The 26,800-nt window shown below is 44.3% G+C and overlaps 1 protein-coding gene across 1 annotated transcript; it reads right to left on the reverse strand.

The window, feature by feature from the left end:
• Nucleotides 1–1,400: 1,400 nt before the first annotated feature.
• On the reverse strand, nucleotides 1,401–26,800 carry Fbxo28 (F-box protein 28). Its single transcript, XM_032914613.1, has 5 exons — nucleotides 26,516–26,800; nucleotides 14,129–14,238; nucleotides 10,269–10,407; nucleotides 2,657–2,852; nucleotides 1,401–2,195 (listed from the first exon to the last, which is right to left on the reverse strand). Exons 1-5 carry the CDS (start codon nucleotides 26,780–26,782, stop codon nucleotides 1,801–1,803), a joined length of 1,107 nt encoding a protein of 368 aa, XP_032770504.1. The 5' UTR covers nucleotides 26,783–26,800; the 3' UTR covers nucleotides 1,401–1,800.

Below are 26,800 nucleotides of genomic sequence, written 5' to 3' on the forward strand. Positions count from 1 at the left end.
CAAAGTCAAGCTCTGTGTGCTCAGTGGACCTCCTCCAAGGCTACTAAGTGGGCCTCCTCCAAGGCTACTGTGAGATGCTAGGATGCTAGGATTGCAAAAGTGAGACCTGCTGAGAAAACGTGTTCCAGACAGGGACCTTTATGGTCCCTTGGCTTTATGACCTTGGCTGACAAATCTTTTTAGGAAACTGTTTATTTTAAAATTACCTTCCCAACAAACCATGAAACACCACATTACGGTTTCTCACTGAGGACACACTTTCAAAGTCAGATAGAGACTTGAACAAAACTCAAGGGCAGGATCACAAAGGGACAATACTAAGAATGGGTAGGAGAGTGTCACTTGGTAAAAGTAACCTCAAGGATGCATAACATGTCATATTGGACGGATGACAACCTTGTGCTTTTCTCCCACTGTGGGATTTACCGAAACCTTAGGTTTACCCAGGTACCATGGCAGCTTTCCCCGGGAAAGGGACAGTCTTACTATCTCACGCCTACCTTTACTATAAATAAACGACGTCCAAAGCAACAGGCGTTTAAAAGAACAAAACTACATAATTTAGTACATAATTAAAATAAAAACAGGACAGTGACAGTCGAATGTTTCAAATATACAACCGGGAGAGAGAACCATTTCATACAGTTTGGAGGCTGTTAAAGGGGCCACTCAGAAGGTTCAACAGTGCAAGACGCTTTTCCAGTTACAACTCAAAACCGGAGTGCAAACGAGGCTAAAGCTTCCACTCAGCGTTGTAATGGGAGCTTGAAAGTGGAATTAAAGCTTCACTCGGGTCATGTCCCCGAAATGAAATGTTTATTCATGGTACAGTTTCCCTCAGTTGGGTCCCTATTAAGTCATGGTTGACCCATGAGCACAGAGATGAGTGAGATCATGACTGGTTCTCAGAGGTCTCATGTCTACAGAGAGCCTTGGATTTGAGGTTCTGCCTTAGCCAGTGTACCTGAAGCCTACAGAGAAGAGCTACAGCAGTGGACGTTAGCAGTCTCCTGTGCCTGTAAAACCGGAGGACAAATGGACTGACACCCCACCCCACAGGCTGCGCTGAGGAGGAAGATGCTGAGTGCTTAAGTGAAGGAAGGCGCAGCTCTCCCGTGGAGGAGAGAGGTTCAAGGCCAGCACCAGCAGGAGCTGTGTGAAGTGCTGACCAGGCAGTGCATGCATCCGTCCATGCAGATGGGAGGACATGGCCCCAAAGAAAAGCGGAACTGTATGTGACGCCTGGAAACGCCCCTTGCCACTACTGTCGCGCCCACTCTCTCAGTCCTTCCTGCCACCCTTCACCTCAATACCCAAGTCTTAACCGCATCTCAACATTCCGGACAAAGGGCACTTAGAACAAACAAAAAGTCAACTTTTTTTTAAAAAACAAGACAGTGTCCATTTAAAAAGTAGATTTTTCTTTCAAGTGAACAGGACATTTTATGTATTAACTTAACTTTTAGTCTGTCAAGAATGGGCTTGTTTAAAATCCGCATGTAATGTGCATATATGCAGAAACAAACAAACGTAACACATCACCTGCACGGGAACACGGTTAGCCCTCCCCCAACATGACAGAACGGCACGGTTAGTACAAATCTATTGCAAGGAAAGAGGGTTCTGTGCATCAGCGCCACAGAGAAGCGCGGAGGATGCCAACCACAAGAGCCAAGTGTAAGTTGTGTCTGATCGCCTGGAAGCCTAAGGGACACCATGTTGCTCCGATATCCTGACAGGAGTAACTGCTTAAACTCTCAGCCATGGACGTCTTCCTTGGAGCTAGAGCCATATTCCAGTTTACTTCCTATTCCGCAGTCGTTTGGATTTCCTAAGCGAGTCTATGGCTTCCGTTGCCTTCCTTCGTTTCCGAGGCGACTCCTCGCTCTGCCCGGACCCTGAGGATGTTCCTACAGCACTGTCCATGACTTCTCGGAGCTTCCGCTCCAGCTCCGCCAGCCGAGCGTTCTGCTCGCCTATGATCTGGGTCTGCTCCAGCAGTTTCTGGTCTTGGTCCTGCAGCTGTTTCTGCTGTTCTTGCACTTTGGTGCGGAGCTCAGAAATCTCACGCCTGAGGACAGTCACGCCAGCACCATTGGTTTTGACCTGCTGCTGCAGTTTGGTAACCTCTTGTCTGGACGGGTTTTGCTTGGAGAAGAGCTGCATGGTTGTCAGGGCTGCGGATGGTCCAGGAACTGTGGAGAAAGCATTTAAAAAGGCGAATCATTCCTGTTTCCTACTGGGAACCGTCCAGCTCACTTTAGGTTCTTGGGTTTATTACAATAGAAAATTCACTTTAAGTCAGCAGTTGTGGTCACATGCAAACAGTTGGCATGACATGGATCTAGAGAGCATAATTTAACCAAAACCCCAAGAAACGGAGCTGGGGACGTAGCCTTACAGGAAGACATGTACAAAGCATCCTCGGCACAGGTAAACGGAAGATAAAGATGCTATCAAGTTCTACATGATGGTTCTCAGACACTGAAGACGTCATCAAGATGCTCCAGAGAGTGGCTGTGGTGGTGCTGCACAGCCGTGCTCTCAGCACCTGAGAGGCGAAGGCATGAGCATCACTCAAGCCTGAGGCCAGCACAGGCTACAAATACACACCGAGACCCTGTCTGAAAAAGTGAAAACAAGCAAAAAACCATACCTGGAGGAGAGCCCATGAGTCTTCCAGACACATCGGATCCTGGCAATTTCCTCTTCAAGATCGGAACAATCTTCTCATCAAAGTACTCCATTGCCATGGAGGAGATGTCCCGCAACTCCTGCAGGACTTCATGAGCTCGCTGAGGGGCTCTGGTAGAATTGACATATCTCAGTACACGGTAAATCTCATCAATCACCTACAACATGAATTCTCATTAGTACTTTTTGAAGTTTAAAAAAGAGATTAGCTAAATAGCAAGGTTACCGTCTTATAGTTGCCGTGAGGACTAAGGCATTTGAAGTCACTGCCTGGAGAACCCGCAGCACAGGCTTTGGACCTTCCTACAGTACTGTGCTTAGACTTAGCGGTAAGCATCTCTACTGTTCTGGGTGCTGCAGAAGCCAGAGTCAAAACAAGTGAGAAGCAGCCCCTGCCCGCCCGAGGTGGGTCAGAGCATCTGGGGAGACGCCATACACACTGGACGAGAAGAGCTGCACGGCTTGCCAAAGAAGCTAGAGAACCAAATGGGCATTCAATTCTGCCTGGAGTAGTGGGAGGGCAAAGGATCACCCACAGCTGCAGTCTAAACCCAAGTCTGTCCCCAGCTCCCGAGAACTCGGTCTGACTCCTTCCTCTTGGGTACTGCCACCACAGGCTTCATCCCTTAAAACGTTGTTTCTCTAGGAGCTGACACAGCTTGGAATGAGTTTTCAGACCACGCTTTCCCAATGGGACGAGAGGGCAGCAGAATGTGCTTTCTTAGTTCAGTGATAACTGCAATGGGGAAGCTGCCAGCCCTGGAGAAGAAACGTGCTCAATGCGTGGCCTAACTCCCTCCTCCCCCACTTGAACAGTAACCGAATGGCCTTAGCCACGGTGCTCTCAGCTCTACTCCCCGAGAGGGCACTGCTCACACTTCAAGGGCTTCAACACAGACCTGGAAACAGTGACTCATGTCTTTGAGGACCACAGTCTAGATAATGTCTATTGCAATGAGACTTCATCTCGTGAGACCTGGAGCTCTCAGCCAAACCATTCAGTCTCAAAGCTCCTTGAATCATACATAGTCCTCTCACTGCATTTATTCCAGCCCTGGGTCAGTCTTGTAATCTGCCTTCTCTTCTTGATGAGAACACACGTACAATAGTTACTAGTTACAGGGAAACACAATGCCTAGGCCAGCCCTTGCTGTTCTACTCTAGGTTTTTGTATAGAGATGACTTCACCAAGTGGCCAGTGTTGTGGGCGAGCACGGAAAGAAACTGAATGAGGTGAAGCAGGGTGTCAGGCAGACACACTGTGTTGAATTCAATCAGTAGCCAGAGCCAGGTCAGGAGTCCAGGAGACAAACTGCATATATGGGTGGGTTCAGAACAGCCCAAAAGGGTCTGAGCCCACAAAGAGAGAACATAAGGACCTGGGGAGTCAAGGGTGCAACCAAGGACCCAACGGCTGGTGCTGTGTCTCTCTACCATTACTATTCCACACAGGCTCATGTCAGAAGAACATTAACTTTTCAGGAGGCCATTCAAGTATCATGCTAGAAAGCCAGTAAGAGTAAAATGGAGTTCCCTTTCTTGGACTAATTGCAAGCATAGTTTAAAATAAACACAAGTATTTCTACAACATTTCAAAGCACTGGTGTAAAACCAGTGAACATGGATGCCAGCCAGGCGTGGGGTGACACTGCTACTCTCAGCCCTCAGGAGGCACAGGCGGGTCAGTCTCTGAGGCTGAGGCCACCTGGCAAGTTTCAGGTTAGTGAGGGCTCCAGTGAGACTCTGTCTCCATAACAAGATTCTTATTCTTATGAGGCTTGGGAAAGGAAAAACAAAACAAACAACCCCACCTCCCCCACCCCAAGGCTGAATAGTGTCACAAAGTAAAGAGAGGGAGCAGAGGAAGGAGCACAGGGAAGCATTAGAGAAGGGCCAGGAAGCTCTTAGACATCTGTGACACTGAGTGAGGAGACAGGACTGGCTCCCTGAAGTCGGAGAGGAAATCTAGGCCTGCAAATGGAGTACTTCATACGACACACACAAAAAATGTTAAGACACAACTAGGATCCCACACCCTTTGGCAACAGTCACCAGTGCTAGTAACACACACGGACTCTGCATATTCTGAATACATTCAAAGAGTATATATAGAAAAATTTAAGAAATCCAAGGCAGGAGTCCAGCTTTGTAAAAGACTGTTCATGTTGACTGATATTTTACATTCTTGGGCTAGGTTAAATGAGTCACTTTATTAAAATTGTTTGTGTCCAAGCAGTACATGTGGGTTATAAGTAAGAAAAACATTGTGACAGTTGATTTTTGGGTTTTGTTTGTTTTTATGCCATCTCAAAATCATGCCCTCTGCCTTAATTTGTCCCCAGGCTTTTGTATATTCTGATCTTTTGATCCCTTTTCTAGAGTGTTTTCCTTGTATATTTTTTCCATAACATCTTCACCTCTGGACATTCTTCCAGGTTAAATCATATAAACATCCTCACCAAAGTTCTTTTGTTTGTTTTTGTTTTGAGACACGTCTTCTTTGTGTAGTCCTGGCTGTCCTGGAACTCTGTAGACAAGGCTGGCCCTCAACTCACACAAATCTATCTGCCTTTGCCTCCCCAGTGCTGGGATTAAAGGAGTGCGCCACTACCTCCTGGCTTCATCAGTTTTTTTCTCTTCAGAAAACTACACACTGTAAACACACCTTTCTGTTAGTCTGTCTTCCTAACAGAAGAGACCATGGCCAGCTCACTATTGGATACAGGGAGCTCCCCAATGACTGGAACATGCCAACTGCTTCTGAGTAGTAACTAAATAAGGGATGACAGTAATCAAATATTTGTCCTGTGTAATAGTGACTTAGCCAAATGAAACTGTTTTGGGGCAAGCTACATGTTATGTCAAATTAAGAACATGGGTTTTAGAGGGCTGGTTGCTTTGAACACAAAATTCAAGACTTAACAAGATGACTACTGGGAGTAATTTCTCAAAATACACAATTCTTACATGTGCTTCTTCTATGTTTAATCAAGTATCCTCAGTTTTATGGCTAAATCTCAGATATTATATATACAAGCATTGGTAGATTAACATTGGTACCACATTCAGTCTAAAGTGACTTCATTTTGTGCAGGTGTGGGAAGCCAGCTCCTACCCAGCAGTAACCGAGTGAACGACTCAGAACAACGAGCTCGCAGCAGACAGATTAGAGCTCCATGCGCTGTGAGACACAGAGGCAGAGCTATGGCCTGCTTTAGTCTATGGTCTGGGCAGTCTACTGAGGGCATGAAACCTCAATGGTAAACGTCCAGCAAGCAGGGGAGACGGGTAAGGCAGAAGGCTTGTCAACACCCGAATGAAGAAAACAATGGAGTCAGTATGCTAGGTAGCCCAAGCCCAAAGGGACTAAGGCAGGAAAACTGAGAGTCTAGGGCCAGGCTAAGTTACACAGCGAGATCCTGTTTGAACAGGCACTGATGAATGAATACATGAACGCAACCAAACAAGGAGAAGTGAAGCAATGGAGCTGAGACGGGCAGAAGGCGGGAATGGACAGGTGACAAGGTGGGCATTAGCACGTGTGAGCCGCATTCCGGCATTTAGTCTACGGTATGCGCTCATAACAAACATCAGCTGGGCACGGTGGCCTGGCTTTAACCCCAGTTGTCCAGAGGCAGAAGCAGGCAGGTCTTTGAGTCTGAGGCCAGCCAGAGCTACCCAGTGAGACCCTGTTGTCAAAGTAAAGACAAAAGCCAACAACCAAAGCAAACAGAGTATCATTAGTGTTTTTCAGGACATACCAAAGGGTACGGCTAACAGACATTAAATTATATTTGTAAACTAAACTATCAAACATTTTTACCTTTATTCTATTCAGTTCTCTATACATAACAAAGTATCTCTCTGCATGTAAGTTCTTCTAGGAAAGCTCACCTTTTCAAACCTTATTATACAGAGATGTTAATGCTGTGGGATAACCCATGTTTTCAGTAAACTCACAAGTGACTTCTCTCCTCTAACAGTCAAGAATAGACGGTATGATGGAAGACAAGCAAACCAAAGCCCAGCACTGCGTGGCAGCACTGCGTGGCAGCACTGCGTGGCAGCACTGCGTGGCAGCACTGCGTGGCAGCACTGCGTGGCAGCACTGCGTGGCAGCACTGCGTGTTTTGTCCACTCGGCCAGGCAGCTGCAAAGGCAAGGCTGAGAGAGCACAGCATTCACTACATTTAAAATGTAGTTCAGGGCTGAGGAGATGGCAGAAGGCTTAACAACATTTCTGTTCCCGTAGAAGACCAAGGTTTGGTTCCCTGCAGCCAGCCTATGGGGGCTACCACCTGACTGCAGCTCCCATTCTCAGGGTTCTGGTGCCCTCTTCAGGCCCATGTGGGTACTGCATGCATATGGTACACAGTTGGGAGTTGCCACATGGGTGCTTGGAATTGAATCTGGATCTGTCTGATTGTTTTGAGAGGGGGTCTCACTCCATAGCCACGGCTGAACCCTTTCTCCAGTCCCACAAATTAAAATCTTAAAAAAACTTCTTTTATTCATTTATTTGTTTTGAGAGAGGATCTACACAGTCATGGCTGGCCTGAAACTTGATATGTAGGCTAGGTTGACCTTTAACTCACAGAAATCTTCTTGCCTTTGCCTCCCAAGTGCTGTGATTTAAAAGGTGTTTGGTCTTAAAAAAAAAAAAAAAAAAAAAAAAAAACACCAACCTCCCCCCCCCAAAAAAAAAAAAAACCCTTCAAAAACTTAGTTCGTTTTCAGAGCACATCTGGTCACCTCTCATACACTGCTCTGGAGCCTGGTGGGACACACCTGTGACCTAGTGTTCCAAGGCTGAATAGAGTCAACGTGGAGATCCCACATCAAAATAAACAAGCAACAATAACAAAACCAAAACAAACATATCATTTGAGATGTAGCCGAAAGACAGCAGGCCTCATGTAGGCTATCTTAACAGCTGTCTGTATGACTTTCAAGTAATACACCCCATACCAAATCCTACCAGGGCCTTACGCTAAGTTATCAGAAATGTCTCAGCGTTTAAAAGTGTGGCACAGCCCCAGTGTGAATCACTATCCCACGTTCAAACTGCAAAGTAGTAACACTGACCCCTTGTGCCTCCAAGCATCTGTGGGCGAACGTTTATCTGTTAGAACCTACAGGCGAGCCATCCCCAGGAATCTTCCCACTCCCATCTTCATGTTACCCACCTCTGTCTTTTCACTCAGGACTCCTTTAAATCAACTTCACGCTTCCAACTCTTTTAATTTTAAAAATGTCTTCCACAGTCAAAATGGTTCTGAATTATCCCTTATAAAGCATGTGTTTGTCTGAATAACTTTTCTTATCTCACATTTTTATTCCTTGCATGAGTTCCTCAGTGGTGAAATCCCAATACTGTGCTGTTTGGCAACCTAATTTAAATTATGTGGTTTTCTCTTACACAACTAACAAAGTGCTGACTGGACAGCTCACTTCCAGCGAAATGGATCTATTCTAATAATGGAAAGGAATGTCATCTTGGTGGGCAACAAATCATATACTAAGCCAAGATTACATGTTAGGAAGAGAATTTGTTAGAATGTTTATTAATGTTTCCCTCCAGAGTGACTTCCAGAGCCCCTCGTATGAAAGGCTTGGTCCTTAGTTAGGTGTAAAACTGTTGGGAGGTGAAGCCTGGTGGAAGGGACTCAAGTCATTCATTAGGGATGTATCCTCGAGGTAGGGTTTCTTGGATTAGCTATGGCTGCCCTTGGACTCAGATCTGCCTGCCTCTGCTCTCCACTGATGGGTTAAAGGTGTGTGCCACCAGGCCTGGCTTAAATAACAATTATGGAGTATATATCCTGCTGTTTTAGAATAAGCTATTAAAGGTCATTTTAAGAAACAGAAATCCAAGTATGATACAACATTTATCTGAATAAAAACATTTTTGATTCTTTCCAGTCAAGTACTTCTTTGCTGGAGGAGAAAGCCCTTGTGCAGGAATGGGCTGCGGTGCAGAAGGCCGTGAGCAGGCAGTGGGGGTGCGAGACCACACGCTGGAGTCAGCCCTGCACCAACAGCTTCCCTTAGGCCTCGGTTTCCTGCCAATGAGTGACAGTGAAGTCTGTCCCAATGAGTGAGGACAGTGAAGTCTGTCCCACCTGCCATTCGTGGATGGGGATGCAAGGAAGGAAATGCACAGGAAGGTGCTCCTCAAACACACAGCACAGCACTGGCAAGAAAGGGGACAGAGGAAACCCCTACTCCGAGGTGATGGTCATAGAAAGTTCCTCTCTGGTGAGCTCCACTGTGGACGAATGAAGGGCAAGCCAGGGGGCTGCCTAGCAGTGCTGAGGACACAGCATCACAAGCCTCAAGATGTTTACTAGTGCCTGCTGCTTCGGTACTGAGGAGCCGCTGCCGAAAGGATTGGGACTCAACTGGACTCCACTGCAGTTGCTCAGGCTGACCCGTCTGTTTCAGCCATGTGAACCCACACCAAAACTGGCAGCAACTGTAAAGGCCAGATACACAAGACTCATCTTTGCAGGCCCCCGGTCCAGCCACAAACTGTCTGTCCCAACTGACTGCTCATTCTCTGATGGGAGGAGACTGGAAGCTGTGTCTCGCATGCGTCTATTAAAAATGAGACTTGCAGTGACAACTATCTACTGGACTCAAAGGACTTTTCAGTTGCACATAAAGAGTTAAAGACTATAAACGGATAAGATGTGGTATATTAATCTGAACCCGAAACTGTTAGGTAGTCATGCTTTCACAGTATCTTAAAAAAGCATTTGTGGGTCATATAAAGAAGCAGAGATAAACAAGGAAGCTGTGAAATAAAATTATAAGCCACCAAGAAAGATGTTATTGCAAGCTGAGAATGCAAACAGTATCTACATATGATATTGCCTCTGTAAACTGTTTATGGAAATAAACTCATTAGGTATTAAGAAGTTCTAACCACGGAAAGGACGCTTTTGCCAGTCCAAGAAACAAAATGTTCTTTAAGTGCATTTCCACCACTTCTATATCTCACTCGAATCCACACTGAACTTGACATGAAGACAGTCCTGAAGCTTCAGGCCATGTAGTGTGTGGTAGGGGAGGGGAACTCATTTAGTAACTCAATGTTATACTTAGTGTGGTAAAGGGGCCCACTGCTTTGCCGTGGTGTATTGCCACAAAACAAATATTGCTGGTCAAATTTGAAAACTTCTAAGTCCATCATTTCAAAGCACTTCTCAAATAAAACCACACCCAGCATACCCTCCACCCTACCTTCCCACAGACGGCAACAATTGGAAGACAGCATAGCCTCTGTCTTGTTCAATGCAGCAATTCTAATATTTTGACTGTAAAAGTCAAATGTTTTCTTAAGTATGAGCCCTTACCAAGCCTTTCACTTCTTTTTTGCATTCTATAATTAGAATTTTAAATGTTAGGGTCACATGAATGATACATTTAATAACGGTACAAAAAGTTAAATATAGCCACTAATAGAAACTCCTTCAGGTTAAGTAGTTCTATATCCCAAACAGTGCGTCAGTCACTGCCTGCACTCCGTCTGTACTGAGCGGCCAGCTTCCTGAGTGTGTAGCACTGGTTACCTTTCCTGGGATGAAGCAACAGAGGTTGGAGTCCACATACTTCATGAAGGTCATGTTTAACAGTGACAGCCGCGTTTCCACAGCAGCAAGGATGTCTGCATGGCGAGCTAAAGAGTGGTTCCTCCTTTCTGACTCCCTCCTAAAATAATGGAAGAGTCAGTCAACCAGTACAGCAGCAGCAGCGCAGAGTCAAGTGCTTGCTATCAGGGTGTCTTAAACAGACGGACTTCATGCTGGTTCAGACACTAGGAGTGGGGCCATAACCGTGACGCTCAGATATCTTTAACAGGAACCACTGCTAATAAGACATCTGTTTAAAAAAATCACTTTGACGACACAGTGATGGCTCAGTGGTAGATCATTTGCCCAGTGTCTCTGAGTCCCTGGGTTTGAACCCACCACCACACACATACATACGTAGAAACATCAGATTTCTTTTGTTGGCTACGCTAAGCCCAATAATTATCAGAATCAGAGAAACATGTTAGGTAAAGGAATTAAACGCATATACATGCGTAAGTGGTTTTCTCATAAGACTTGGCTCCTTCAATTTTTTTAACAGTCGATTGCTATCACTGTAAAATTCAGAATCTTTTTACTTAGGAGCCACTGTGCATAGACTGAGCAGTGCCACACCCTATTTAGTATGTAGTTATTCAGAGTGGGCTGTGTATTTAGAGGGGCAGAGCCATTCCCATTCTCTTAGCTCAGCACAGCCCGGACCCCATAAGGTACACCCGTCTGCCAACCCCTCACATCCTTCTGTGTCTACAGTGTCTACACTCTGAGCACTGGAGGGGGTGGGCCGTGCTGGGCAGCCCTCAGTGCCTGGCCTCTCACACTTGGTGCTGTTCACAGGTTACTGCTGCTCTAGCAGGGACTTCCCGCTGCTGAGTGACAGCCCCTTCTACCGACACCACCCCCTTACACATCTGGATTGTTTCTACATTCAGTTATGAATAAGGAACCCGAGAACATCTGTGTGCAGTGTGTTTTGGCTGTGCTGGAGACCACATCAGGTGTACACACCAGTCACGTGTCCCACCGAGCTATAAACAGTTCTTGCCTTCAAGTTTTTTATGGATACACATTTTAATTTCTCTTGAATACACACTTGAGGCAAACTACTTTAATGTGATGTCTGTTTTACTTTTAACTTGGCTATCTCTTTTTGTTCATCTTGTCTTTTACAAAAGCATTTATTTAATTTTATGTTATGAATGTTTTGTATGCATGTATTTATGTGCACCATGTGGGTACCTGATACCCACAGAGGTCAGAAGAAGTGCTGGATTTCTTCTGACCTAGGGTTTCAGAAGGCTGGGGGCTACCATGTGGCTGCTAGAAGCTGAACCTGGTTCTCTGCAGGGGCAACAAGTGCTCTGAGCTGCTGGGCCCTCTCTAGGCTCCCGTCTGTCTTCTCGAGACAGATCTCAGCACTCAGCTCAAGCCAGCTTTAAACTTGCTCTGTAGCCCAGGAAGGCCTCAAGCTTCCGATTTTCCTGCCTCAGTCTCTTGAGTTCTGAAATTAGAAGTGTGTACCATGCCCTGCTTGTAACATTATGTTCCCTTAGGGTTCTCAAACAAGTACAGTCAGCTGCAGTCCTTTCTCTATATGGTTTGGCACTGACCATTTTTATATGCATAAGCTTTTGTTCTAGCTCCATTTTTAAAAAAACATTTAGTGTGTGTGTGTGCACACACACATATGAAGATCATAGGACAACCTGTGGGAATGGGTTCTCTTTGCATCATGTACATTTTAGGGACAGAACTCAGGTCATCAGCACCCTTACCTGTAAACAATCTTGCTGGCCACAAAGTCTCTCTATCTCTCCTCTTCCTCCTCCTCCTCCTCCTCATTTTGAGACAGGGTCTCTCTGTGTATCTTGGATGTCCCAGAGATTACTATGTGGAGCAGGCTGGCTTTGATCTCATGAGAGCTTCTCCTGCTTCTGCCTCCCAAATGCTGAGACTGAAGTCATGCATCACCATGCCTGGCCAACTTTTAGAAAACACCATTCTTTTCCCAACTGAACTGTCTTGTCACCCTTACTGAAAACCAAGTACGTGTACTAGGATCTGTTTTATCCCACTGATCTCCGTCATTGTGTCTGGTGCCCTACTGTTTTGATCACTGTACCTTAGTTCTATGTTTTATAATCTGGAAGTATTAGTCTTCCAACACTAAGACTCAAAATTGTGTTAGTTATTTTGGGTCTCTTATATTTCCACAATAATGTTAAGATTAGCTGTCCAAATGCTCAAATATAAGGTTGTGTAGATAAGATTGCTCAGGACTGTACAGGACTGCAGAAAGACTCGAGGAATACTGTCGCATTAACAATATAAAATCTTCCAGTCCACAAACATAGTGCCTATTTATTTATTTGTGTTTTCTCATGTCTATTTTCTTTCATTTAAAAAAATAATTTGTTTACTTTATGTGCATTGGTATTCTGCCTGCATGTCTATGAGGGCATCAGATCCCCTGGAACTGGAATTAGGGACAGTTGTGAGCTGCCATGTGGGTGCTCAAAATGGAGCCTGGATCCTATGGAAGAACAGTCAGTGTTCTTAATTACTGAGCCATCTCTCCAGCCCTCTCCTTCTTTCTTTTTTAGAGACAGGGTTTCATGCAGCCCAGGCTGGCCTGAAATTTGCTTACTGGCCCTGAATTTCTGATCCTTTTTTTTTTCCAAGACAGGCTCTATGCACAGAATCCTGACTGTCCTTGAATGCACTACGTAGACCAGGCTGGCCTCCAACTCACAGAGATTCACTAGCCTCTACCTCCAAGTGCTGGGATTAGAAGTGCACACCAGTACCAACACTGCCCATGACTTGTTCCCCAGTAAAGATTTGTGTTTGTGGGTGTTGTGCTTGCATGTGTGTCTGTGAGGTCAGAGGAAAGGGTGGAGTTCCCTGTAACTGAAGTTATGGACAATGACGAGCTGCTTTTGGATATCAGAAATCCAATCGGGTTGGACAAGTTAAGAACAAGTGTTTGTAACTGCTCCAGCACCCCCCCTTTTTTTTTTCTTTTTTTCTTTTCGTCGGAGCTGGGGACTGAACCCAGGGCCTTAGCGCTCTACCACTGAGCTAAATCCCCAACCCCTCCAGCCCTCTTTTAAAAAAAAAAAATTTAGACAGGGTTTCTCTGTGTAGCCCTGGCTGTCCTGGAACTTGCTCTGTAGACCAGGCTGGCCTCAAACTCAAGAATTCGCCTGGCGGGCTGGAGAGATGGCTCAGTGGTTAAAAGCACTGACTGCTCTTCCACAGGTCCTGAGTTCAAACCCCAGCAACCACATGGTGGCTCACAACCATCTGTAATGAGATCTGATGCCCTCTTCTGGTGTGTCTGAAAACAGCTACAGTGTACTTATATAATAAATAAAAAAAAAGAATTTGCCTGGCTCAGCCTCTCAGTGTGTGGGTCGCCACTGCCCGGGAAGATCATTCATTTCTAGTATACTTCTAGCTTTGTGCATAGAACCCACTAATGCACTTTGTGCATAGAACCCACTACCCTTGCTGATCTTACTGCCTCTAACAATACATTATCGGGTGCTCCTTGTATCCAAGAACATGTCATGCTGGCACTGAGGGACACTTAGGTCCTCTCGGTTTTTGCCTCTTACCCTGGCTACAACAACCAATAAAATGTTGACCAAAATGGCAATAAGAACAGATGACAAGAGATAGTGTTTATTGTCATGGGATGTCCTTCACTATAAAGAGTTGAAACTTACATATGAAAAAAAAAATCTGTGCTAAAAAAACAAAACAAGAAACCAAAGCTCACCAAGCAAGCTACCCTGCCACAGTGTGAGTCAAGGCCGGGGCTACCTTGAACCTACCTTGGTAGTTGTGCTTTAACTTGTTTCTGACACAGGTTATGGTACCTCTCCACTTTCAGAAAGCCCTGATTCAGCATTCTCTGACAGACCAAGTCCATTCTTTTACAAACCTATAAGCAGAGGGGAGACAGAATTTAAAAGATAAATAAAACCAACAACCAAACCATCAATGATGAACTTGGGTGGGAAGAAGGTCTCTGTGCTGGTACTGTTCCCAGAGCTGTGTAAGCTGAGTCACTGCCAGAGTCATCAGTGCCATTTAATTACGGTGCTGTCTCACCAAGAAAATATTAATGTTTGGGCCAAGCAGTACCGCTTACTTAGGTGTAAAGTGAATATCCTGTCTGCAGTATGGAAGACCAGTAAATGATGTACCTCAAAGTTTTAAGTTTGAAACATTCCCTTTTATCAAAAACAAACAAATAAACCCCAGGTAAATTCAAACTTCAATCCCAAAAATCTAAGCACAATGAGAATTTCTATTTCTTCAAGTGATTTTGGCTTCTGATGTCCGAGGCTTGCGTACGAGACACTGCTGTTCTCCAAAGCATCTTAGTTATACACTTCAGAAAGGCAACCACCAGAAGCAGTGTTGCCACTGGAAAGCCCCAGAGCCTGATCTGCATGGTGAGTGGTGGATTAGCCCAGCGACAACTCAGACAGCAAGGAGAACGACATGAAGTCACACATGCCTCTGAAAAACTCTATACTGAGGCATAAAAATGTTAGTTCTTTTAAAAGATGAACTTGGAGTCTCTGTTCTGCTGATTTAATTTGTATATTCCTGAGTAATCCTAGTATCTTTTAAATTCAGCACATAAAACCTAGTGTCCCCCTCCCCCAAAAGTTTTGCGATGGTTTGGTCTGTGGGCTCTAAAGCACTTTAGACCCTCAGTACCCTGATCTGCAACAAACAGATCACTGTGACACGAGTACTGAGTATTCTGTGAAGTGTGAGGGACAAACAGTGTATTTAGGTGTGAAATGAAGACAGAGAGGACTAAGTTCTCATCTTCCATGGCAAGATGCCATGGAAGTCAAGAAAGCGTGTGAAATAAGTAGTCAAAGATTTCAGAGTGCTGTGCCTGGACTAGGAACTGAGTTCAGCAGAAGCAAAGGTAATTATTAAGAGCCCTCTACTATTGTAGGGTATTTCTTGTCTCTGTAGACTCTGCAACATTGCTAAGTTCTGAGACTGAATACTTTGTTTTTGAACAACCACATATTCACACTCCAAGGTCAGTCGATTATTACTGTAACAATTTGAAGGTTTTGTTGAAATTATTTGCTACAAGTTTTGTTCCACTGGATCTAGCTAGTTCTATAGGTTCCACAGTCTTTCCTTAATCGTGCAGACAGTCAATAAGGAGTGCTTTACTAACTTGAGAGTCGCGACGAGAACCTGAGGAAACACAAAAGTCAACCAAGGGAAAAGGCACATGACTAGAATTAGGCTCTGAAGGAACAAAAGCCAAGACTGCACACAGCACTACAGGCTATGGTGTCTGCAAAATGAAAACGTTGGACAGAGCAAAGTACCAAGCAAATACTTCTGAAGACACATCTGGTGTACAGGGAAAGGTGAGAAGAAATTTCCCTAGTCTTGAGCTTGGAAATCAGAAAATGAGAAATCATTCTAAAGAGATGACCGTCGATCTTTTAAAAGATTCTGAGACGGCTGTTGGCTGGTTACTCTGGTAGGTACTGTAATATCAGGACTAAAAGTGTTCTTCTGGAAACTCACTGGAGACGCTGAAATCAATATGGACAAACCTCAGAGGAAACAGTAAAAGTAAAAAAACAAAAACAAAAAAAAAAACCCAAAACAAACCAATGCTTATAAATGACACCTCCATTGATGTCTGTAGATGGAAGTTAACAGAAAGGACAAAAACAGGAGAGAGAAAAAACAACCCACGTCACAAAGACAAATTAGAACAGGGCCACAGAAGCCAACATCAAAACCACACTGAGCATTAGTCAACAGCGTCTGACACGCAGCGCTTTATTAGCCTTCTCCTTTCATGACTGCTCAATAAACACTGGCAATGCACACAAAAAAGGGCACACATATCCTGTATCCTTTGTTCAGGATTCACAATGGGGCAAAGTCATCTTTAAAAAAACTGGATGATATTAATTTCCCCATGGCAAACAATTTAATAATCACTGTTGCCAATGTACACTAACTTGCAACTCTAAATTACCTAACTTAGGGTGAGGAGGTAACATAGTGGTAGAGCAGAGGTGTGGGTTCAATACAGAGCAGCACACAGAGCACAGCACAGCACAGCACAGCACAGCACAGCACAGCACAGCACAGCACAGCACACAGTGCACAGCACAGAACACAGCACAGCACACACAGCACAGCACACACAGCACAGCACGCACAGCACAGCACACACAGCACACACAATACACACAGCACAGCACACACAGCACACACCACAGCACACACAACACAGCACACACAGCACACCACACACAGCACACACAGCACACCACACACAGCACACAGCACACACAGCACACACAGTACACGCAGCACACGCAGCACACACAGCACATGCAGCACACCCAGTACACACAGCACACACAGCACAGCACACACAGCACAGCACAGCACACACAGCACAGCACAGCACACACAGCACAGCACACACAGCACAGCACAGCACACAGTGCACAGCACAGAATACAGCACAGCACAGCACACAGCGCAGAGCACACAGAGCACAGCACACACATCACAGAACACAGCATAGCACACACAGCACAACACACAGAGCAGAGCAGAGCAGAGCAGAGCAGAGCACACAGCACAGCACACAGAGCACAGCACCCAGAGTGCAGAGCACAGCTCAGCAGAACACAGCACAAACAATTCCCGAACTGCCTCATCTGAAGTGTAGTTCTGAATTTAGGGGTATGTCAATAATTTTCCAAGGCTCAAGGGAAAAATGTTGTTTCTCTGGCTATTAACATCATAATGTTAACCCTACCAAATTGGTAGTTTCCCTAAGACACAAATTAAAAATACAGCATATAATGAACACAGATGATGCCTGTGTTAGAAACTATCAGGACTCCAGGGATGGCTACAATGGTGTAAAGGAAAGGCTGAGAAGGGTTGAGTGGAGGGGAAAAGGCTCATCTCATCAATGGTCACTGAGCTCCATTTTGAGGTATAGAAGTCCTGGAATGCAAGATAACTACAGACACACATCATGTACAGTGCACTTATAAAACACTATCAAAAGATTTAAGAGTTTTCCTCTATAAAAGAAACTACATGGGTTGGTCCCCAGCTCTGAAAAAAAGAACCAAAAAAAAAAAAAAAAAAAAACTACAAAGGTTTGAGGTCTATGTTTAACCTAATTTGGACATTACACACACATTTGCTCAACCCTGCTCCAGGCATGATGTACATGCCTGTAATGTCAATATTTGGAAGGAAGAGCCGGTGTAGCATTTATGGCCAGCTTGGGCTACAGGTCAAGTTCCGGCCAGCCTGGGCTACAGGTCAAGTCCCGGCCAGCTTGGACAGCACAGTGCGACTCTGCTGCAGCGAACAAACTAATAGTTTTTCAAATATTACAAGATTTATGCATCAACTTAGAAAAGAGTTAAGGCTGGAAACACGACCCCAATGATGGAGGAGACAGTTTTTGGCAGCGCTCATGGCTTTCTAAAGTCACAGTCAATTTAAATGTGTCAGGTGTAAAATCAAATGTACATAACAAATGTATACATCCGCTAATCAGCAGCTTCCACAGCTTACAATTATTTTACATGTACAGGTTTTGCATGCACATACATCTGTACACAATGTTCAGGCCTGATGCCTACAGAGGCCAGACAATACCCTGGAATGTAGTTATGGATGACCGTGAGCTGCCACATATGAGCTGGGAAGAGAACCGAGGTCTCCTGGAAGAGCAGCAAGTGATCCTGACTCTGTCTCTCCAGGCCCAGTTTTTCTAGTTTTATTGAGAAGGAAAAATAAACACTACATAAGCATTCTTGGAAAAACACCCCCACCCCCCAAAATACCCAAGGGAGTTAATGAGACTCACCATTATACAGAGAGGACACTCGTGGGCTTTTTGATCCTTGCTGTCTTAGAATTAGAAATGAATATAGGTTTTCCTAACATATTAGTGCCTTCAGGATTTAAAATGTCTTATTTGTCCTTTTCTTTTTTTTTTTTTCTTTTCTTTTTTCTTTTTTTCGGAGCTGGGGACTGAACCCAGGGCCTAGCAAGCGCTCTACCACTGAGCTAAATCCCCAACCCCTTATTTGTCCTTTTCAAAAGTCACATTTAACTTAAATGTGGTAATGAATTTTTTCACATACACTTGTTTAGAAATCTTTTTGGATTTCTCAGTCATCATGGCCTTTCTTGACAGTGCAAGGCAACTGCACAATAAATCTGTGAAACTTGAAATTTTCCCTCATCTCTCTGAAGTCAAGCTTTAGTGACTCCTAAGGTGCTCACCGTAACACGTGACTGCTTATAAGACAATACATGATGCCTTTCGTTTGCGGCATTTTCTCCTCTGACACCTTAGCTGCCTTGAGAAATGCCACCCTAGAAGTCTTCAATTCTGTTCAGGAGGCTGTGAAGACATTCAGATGCAACTCATATGTCACAGTAACATATACAGCGCATCAAGATACACTCTGACTATCCATAAGTGCTAAGTTGTGAAACACTAGTTTGGAATAAGGAAATTGTATAAATCTGCTAAGTTTTTAATAGAACATTCTTTGGTACTCTATAGTTTTTTTTTTAAAGGCACTTGATGCTTTTCTCTAAATAACTCAAAAGCTGTCATTACAGAGTTAATGCTGGATTCAAACCCCTAACAACAGTCTGCAGAGTGACACTTCCTTTTTCACTTGTTTGGACTGTTTGGGACAGGGTCCTGTAAATAGCCCAGGCTGAATTTAAACTTGGAGCAATCCTCCTGCCTCAGCTTTTCAAGTGCTAAGAATATAACTATTTGCTACTATACCTGACTTGAAACAGACTTTACAAGTTCTATGCCCCAAACTCCTCAAAAGAATCAATAGAAGAAAAGAATGAAAATGTGGAATATTGTAGAATTTAATTCTTTATCAGAGCTAAGATGCTCCTCCCCTAAAAAAAAACAAAAAGAAACAAACAAAAAAAAACCCCAAAAAACCGATAGAGGCCAACTTTGAGGGAAACCGAGAAGGTTAAATATAAGCTGGAATGTGCAATTCTCTGGAAGTAGATGGTACTGTGGTTCTGAGACAAGTATTTAGAGATCTGTTTCTTATTTGAGCTCTTCAAATGGGTTAGGAAAAGGCAAGCTACATCTTTGCCCGTGCTTGTGCACTTAAACTGTTCATGTGCTTGTGCTAAAGAGAACGAGCACACCTGTGAAGACAGCAGACAGATGTACGGTACAGACAGATGTACCGTAGAGCAGTGACAGGCGGGACCATCTCTAAGTGAGTAATGAGCTCGTCCATTCTGCCTGGTTTCTTTCCTAGTTACTTTCTCAGGACCTCACTTTCCCAAGTCTTACTAATAATAGCATGTTAGTGTTTCCAAGACAATTCTCCCCACTTTACGTACACTGTCCAATGGTACCTGTGCTAGTACACGGTATATCTATGTGTGGGTGATCTGCGTGCACACATGTCTGTGCACCATGTGTCCTTGAAGCCAGAAAAAGGCATCAGATCTCTTGCAACTGGGTCACAGACAGTTGTGACATGCCAGTTTTATGGGTGCTGGGAATCAAACCCAGGGACTCTGGAAGAGCAGCCAGTGCTCCTAAGCACTAAACTGTCTCTCCAGCCTCCAGTATATTACATATACCACAATCCTCAGTCATCAGCAGGTAGAATTATAAGAAATATTCTATTGGGGTTGGGGTTTAGCTCAGTGGTAGAGCGCTTGCCTAGGAAGGCGCAAGGCCCTGGGTTCGATCCCAGCTCAAAAAAAAACAAAACCAAAAAAAAAAAAAAAAAAAATATTCTATTTTGGGTGATTTGTCCCCTAGATATTTACTTGAAAGAAAATTTAAACTCATTTTACATTAGCCTGAGGAAAACAATTAGAAAGAGTCTGTCCCAAGCTCCTATAAAGCACCCAAAAGCCAAAATAGAAGACTTTTTGGTGGTTTTCTGTTGTCTGCACTGTTCCAATGCACTGAAAGTGAGCATCAATTAAAATGAGGGTGCTCTAATGAAACATTAAAAATGGCCATCTTATTTATATACAATAACTTATTCTCAGAATTTGTCTTGAGGAGCAAGAGATGATGACTTAGCAGTTAAAAGTGCTTGCTGCTCTTCTGGAGACCTGAGTCTGGTTCCTACACCACATAAGGGATCAGACGGGCGTGCAACTCAGCTCAAGGAATCCAATGCCTTGTGGCCTCCACAGCTCCCGCATAGATGTGGCTGATACACACATGCACATATAAATAAAAGTAAAGTAAATCTTAAAATATTCTTTCCTTGAGCTAAGAGTGGTGGTACATGCCTGTAATCACAGCATTTGGGAGGTACTGGCAGGAGGACCCTGAGTTCAAGGTTATCCTTTGTTAGTTTGAAGTCAACCAAAACTCCACCAGATCTGGCAAAACTGGCTTCCACACTCACAAGCACACACGTGAACGCACTGGTGTATATGTGCACCCGCACAGACACGTCGATACACTACACCTTCATACATATACACAAAGAAGAATCTTAAAGTCGTGTAAAACATTAACTTCATGCTGGGGCGAATTAAAAACCTAAAAAAAAAATTCTCATGTTTCAGGCAATCTATAAGCATCACTTTTTTAGTAGTTGTATATGTTTCGCAGAAAACCCCTTTATTTCACAATGACAGAAGTGAGATGTTTAGAACTATTTTGTTCAATACACTGAAAACTTCTACTTATCACAGGCTCTGGAAGGCCCAAATGATACAGGGTGAATAAGGTGGATTAGACACTGACTGTATTTTTCTTCAGGTATGTTTACCTACACAGGTAAACACGTATGCACACAAAACATGCAAAGTATTATTTCATAGAAGAAATCAGATGTACTTGCACACCTTGAACTGTCATTTGGATCTGAAATGCATTAAAGACTTGGTTAGGCCACTGTTAGGAGTTGTCCAAACTTTAAGGAGGGCCTACTAGTGAGTTGTAGATCATTGGAGGTGATGTCGTCAGGGGACTGTGGACACCCGGGCTCTTTTTCCCCTTACCCACCAAGAGTAAACACCACTGCACTAGCACCCGTGTAGGTCCTGCATAGAAAAGAATGAGAACCCCAAGACTCTCACCACAAGCCACGGTCCTCATTAGTCAACTTCCCCCAAGCTTCTTCCACTGACAGAAACCCGAATAACAAACACCTCAACAAAGTGAACCATACGATTCTCATGCAGTGAACATGGCGCTGTATTAAGATTATCGCCCCTGCACACAGACCAAATCATTTGAGACACAAAAGACAACGTTTAATAGAGGTTTCTCCCAAGCTTCTGGTTCTAGCATTTTGCACTTAAGATCGGGTAAACCATCTGACCATCATAGTCTGATGAGCACACAGGCTCCTGTTTCCCCTTGTAGAAAACATGGCTTCAGAATGTGAGGTGATGGCACCTTACTAAAGCCTTCTGTGACTCTTCTCTGGACTTCATGCAGTATTTCTAACTCCTTTTGTATCATTACCATATTAGAATTCTTTTACAATAGCCTACAGGAGGGTTCAGAGGATCCAAGGTTCAGGGTTACCTTACACAGCAAGTCTGAAGCTAGCCTGAGCTACCTGAGACCCTACTTAAAACAACAATGACCCAAAAAAAAAAAAAAGGCAAAAATCCTTTGCTTGAATTGCTCATTTTTACAATGGTCTTGGGAGAGCTGGGGAGAGAGCCCAGTGCACAAGGGTCACCAGCATCTTCTTTAAAGTCTGTGCTTATACAAACAACCCTAAAACTCAGTGGGCCAGAAAACCAGAAAACCAGACTTGAATGAGATTTGTTGGAATGAGGGTTCCTGAATCCCCTTTAGGCCACAGCTCCACTGATAGTAGGTGCTACTTCTTAAAAGTTGTGGGCAGCTCTTATCAATGCCAAGCTAGAGACCATGGCCTTTTGGGAGACATTTGAGATCTAAATGACAGTATAGGGGATACAAACACATCTGGCTTCTATAAAATAATTAAAAAACGTTTGAGCCTTCTTCTGTTTTATGTGCATACATGCTAACCTGTGTCAGCACATGTGCACGCTGAGACATAGGTAATTTTCTATCATCTCTCTTTCTTTCCTTTTTTTCTTTCTTTCTTTTGGTTGTTGTTGATCTTTGAAGACATGGTTTCTCTGTGTACTCTTGGAACTCACTTTGTAGCCCAGGCAGGCTTCCAACTCATCGAACTGCCTGTCTCTGCCTCCTGGGGACTGGGATTAAAGGCATATGCCACGCCAGGCCACTTTATTCACATGTCTGCTCACCAAAGGTTGTCAATTCTGGAGAGCATCAAAAAGTTTCTCATACGTCACTATTTGTGGAATAAAGCTCAAGTATAGGTGGAAACCACCTAGCAGCACATTTAAGACTTTATCCTTCCAGATTTAAGGTCATCCCAATCCTCCCCATTTCTTCAGCACTCTGCAGGTTTTTCTGCGGGTAGTGTTCTGTTTGTGTAGCTGACCATGGTCCTGCTTACCTTCTACACTCTTATCTATGCTTTGTGCTTCATTATTCTGACGCTTTGTAGATGTATTGGGAAGAATATGTCCATTTTGTCTCCATAACAACACTGTGACAGGATTGCTGACTGAACTCCTTTACTTTGTGAGTTATCAGGAAGAATTAGTAGAAGGGAGGAACTGTCCTCAAAAGGTTATCATCCCTCAGTTTTACCTAAGTACCCCCTAGTAAGATGGAGAGTCCATAGGAAAGTGGGAGGAACCCCTCCACACACAGGAGCACCCCCACACCGAGGACTACCACCCTGTGTGTGGGGAGGAGGAGCCTCACCCGCTCCTGGGTATCCAGCTGATGCTTCTGCAGCGATACAGCAATATCATGATGCATCCTTACCTTGACAGCTGATGGATGTGCGCTTTGTATTCTTGTGCTTTATAGAATTTTCTACGGTAAACTCTTGGGATCATGGCTTTTAAAGAATATAAAGGTTACTGACTCATAAAGGGTCAGAACTTCCAGGATGCAGTGAGAAACAAGGCAGAGAAGATGCCTAATTCAAAGCAAAAGGAAAAGGCGTCTTCATTGCCTGTTAGATTTCCTACCACCAACCCAGTCCATAACTCTCAGGTCTCTAATGCTGGAAGGAAAATCATGAAAGAAACTATGAATAGCAGATTCAACTCTCTAGAGTCATCTAGACAAAGACCTCAGGACGGAGCATGGTTTTATATACTTGGTTGCTAACTGGAAATTTCTATTCTAGATAATAAGCAAGAATTCTTGTTACAGTCATATTTACATTCTGAAATGCTAATAATTCCACTGTATTTCCATGAGCACCACTTGAATTACAGGGGAACCAATGACAGCATCTCTACTATCTTGGGAATTCTCCCTGGGTTCATGAGACAAAGTAGCATGTTCAAAGTTAAGTTTGTTCTGGTCCTGAAGGGTGAAATATCTGCGTTCTTACCCTTGGTGCTTGCTCCAAAGCATCTCAGGTACTTATTACGGGGTCTGTCTGCTCCACACACCAAAGCTGCTCCTGTACTAACCTGACTATGTTACTGGGAAAGCAACCAACTGAGAGTACACGCCTTTCCATTTGAAAAGCTGTATTCAGCCAAATACACTTTAATACATTATAGGAATTAACAATTATTTATTGTTACAGGAGGCAAAGACTATCATCAACTCACCTGAACAAGTAACTGAAATGTGACTGAAGCAGCTTCAGGTCAGAGATCTTTTACAAAAGTAGAGACTATTAAGTACTTGAATTATGTACCTGCCACTTAAGTTAGGTGCTAGGAGTAAGGAAACTTGATCTCTTTCAGGATGAGGCAAGAAAGAAAACCGGGAAAGAATGAAAAAGAGAAGATGTTTATCTCAGCAATGCATAACTAGCCCAGGGGTCACAGTGCTGCTGAATGGAAGCCAGCTGAGCTCTTAACGTTGCTCCCTTCCAAGCTTGGCCAGCCTTACTCTGACTCAAGAAAACACAATAAAAGGAACGTAGGTAAGATATATAGCGATGCCAGCACACACTTAAGTCTCTTGATTTTTTTGGCAAATGGTTTAGGTAGAAATAACTACTTCAATTTAAAAGATCTATACAAGGAGCCTAACGAGGCAATTTCTCTTTTCTATCAATTTCACAAAAAGATCATAATTAAATTAATGCTAACACCTAGTGACAGGCAAGTACATCTGTATTTTATGTCACCTGAATTGTATTTTCTGAAACCAATGAATCTAAAAACCTTAATTTCCATAAAAACCCAGTAACATCAGGTAAAGAAAGGACCGGGCCTGCTGTTTCTAAAACCACATGTGTAGGTATAAACCTGGTCGGGATTGGGAAAGGGAGTGCCACAGGGGCTTCTTAAGAAAAATGCTTTAAATTACAAATCTGTAACACTAAGGGCAAGGGAAAAGGCTTAGATATATAATATGCAGCTATACATTTCACATGAAAGAGATGCCAATTGTCAACGAATTGTGGGACCCATTTTATCTCAGGTCTCCAAGCACAGTCTATTTTCTCTTCTTTAAACTTTTTTTTTAAAGGAAAGAAAAATTAAAGTTCATAGAGCATTTGTCTAGCAGATGCAAGGCTGAACTCCAGAATGGTGGCAAAACAGTAGCACTCAACACCAAACAACAGTGAATGAAAAAAGGGAGGAGAACGACTAACAAGCCAATAAACCCAGTTTTCCTCAACATTTAACAACAACAACAACAACAAAAACAAAACAAAACAAAGCTGTGAACATTCCAAGCTCTCCAAAGCCATTGTCTGGCTGACTGGCTCAATTCAATCAAATGCTACGTATGACCAATTGCCAAACACCATGTACATACAGCATAAATTTTGGTCAAGCAGCATTCTTTATAAAATATAAAAGATTTATTTACGATTCCACATGAAATTCCAGGATGATGCTCTGAAAAATCTAGGACACTGTATTCTGAAATACTTACTCTCAACAGAAGAAAATTTCCACTCTACAGTAGGGGAAACACACACAAAACCTGCCCCGTGTTTGAATGAATGACAGCAAGCTGTTTTTAAAGATGATTTTTCCTTTGAAACACAATTACGGTCAATTTAGAGTTGGAAGTATAGGTCTAAAGTATGGCATATCGATTAATAAGAAACCGCTACCCATAGCACAGTCAGAAAGATGTCTTTGTCCTTTTATAAACAATCCCGAGCAGATTTAGTGACTGCACAGAAACTGGCTCACAATCACTTCAAAATGTCCACCTCCTCCAATTTCCTAACCACTTAAGGAAAAATTCCCTGGAAGGAAGTGAGATATCTTCCCAAACCAAGGAATTCATCAAATCTTCAGTCAAGCCTCTGGGACATAGTAAAATTCCAAAGGCAATTTCTTTTCTTTTTAAATCTTGGAGAGGATAACGTGTTATTTTTAGGGTATAAGTAAACCATGGCAGGAGGGTGGGTTTGAAGCACATCAAGAAAAAAAAAAAAAAAAAAAAAGATTGCAAGACCGGGGGAGGGGGTAATAGCTTGTCAAGGGGCAAGTTGCTCCGATTTGGGCACGGGTGTCAGGGAAGCAAAGCCGGACTGGTCATTTCCCAGGGCTCTACCTTAGTGGCCAACTAAGCTTAGCTCTGGGGGTTAAACCCACAACACAATTGCAATTTTAGAAGCCTCAACTGGAGCTCACCGGGGAGGGGAAAAGACCAAACCTACTTCATCCTTTTCAACCAGGAAGCTTGGGTTGGAGGAACAATACACTATTCTTGCAACACAGCCCAAGCCTAGCTGGGATCGTCCGCCTACTTGGGAGTGAACTCAAAGGGCGGCAGGGGCTAGAGCGGTAAGTCAAGGCGGGCAGGCGCCTGTCCCCTCGGGAATCCCTGTCCCTCCAGCCGGGCGGAGGGGCACCAAGCCCAACTCCGTTACTTCTCGCAGACGGGCGCGTCCCAGGCTGGGGACCAGGAGACCCTCAAGGCACGGAGCCTCGGCCGCCGGGCAGTCAGGATGCCAGTGCAGCAGCACCCGGCCGACCGTCGCCAGGGACACTTCCCGGCGGCCGGAGCACACTCCGTGTCCGTAGCCGGCGGGGGCTCCCTCCCCAGGAACGCGCTGTCCTTGCCCGCCCTCCCCAGACCTCGGGCCGGGGGGCGCAGAGGCGGGGTCCCGCGGGAGCCTCACCAGGCGGAGCTGGCTAATTTCGTCGTAGGACATAAAGCTGAGTATGTTCTCGATGGCTACGATGGGCAGCGCCACCAGTGTGTTGTTTTGAGGCAGGTGGTCCGGTGCCAGCGCGGGCGCGGCGGGTGCTTGAGACCCCGGCTGCGGGGCCTGCGACGGGGGTGTCGGGGGTTGTCGCTGAGCGGAGTTGGCGGCCGAACAGGAGCCGCCGTCGCCGTGGCCGCCGCCTCCTTCCTCAGCCATCCGCTCCTCAGACGCCGCCGCCATCTTGGGAGTTTGATTCCT

Source organism: Rattus rattus, chromosome 10 (genome assembly GCF_011064425.1).
Source record: "Rattus rattus isolate New Zealand chromosome 10, Rrattus_CSIRO_v1, whole genome shotgun sequence".
Lineage (NCBI taxonomy): Eukaryota > Metazoa > Chordata > Mammalia > Rodentia > Muridae > Rattus > Rattus rattus.

What these genes read in the sequence shown, in the direction of transcription:
- Fbxo28 (XM_032914613.1), bottom strand. Translation starts at nt 26,782, where the DNA reads ATGGCGGCGGCGTCTGAGGAGCGGATGGCTGAGGAAGGAGGCGGCGGC. An exon ending in AAATTAGCCAGCTCCGCCTG is followed by an intron (nt 14,239 to 26,515) that starts GTGAGGCTCCCG and finishes CTCTGCTTATAG; the next exon opens with GTTTGTAAAAGAATGGACTT. An exon ending in GTTAAAGCACAACTACCAAG is followed by an intron (nt 10,408 to 14,128) that starts GTAGGTTCAAGG and finishes CCATTATTTTAG; the next exon opens with GAGGGAGTCAGAAAGGAGGA.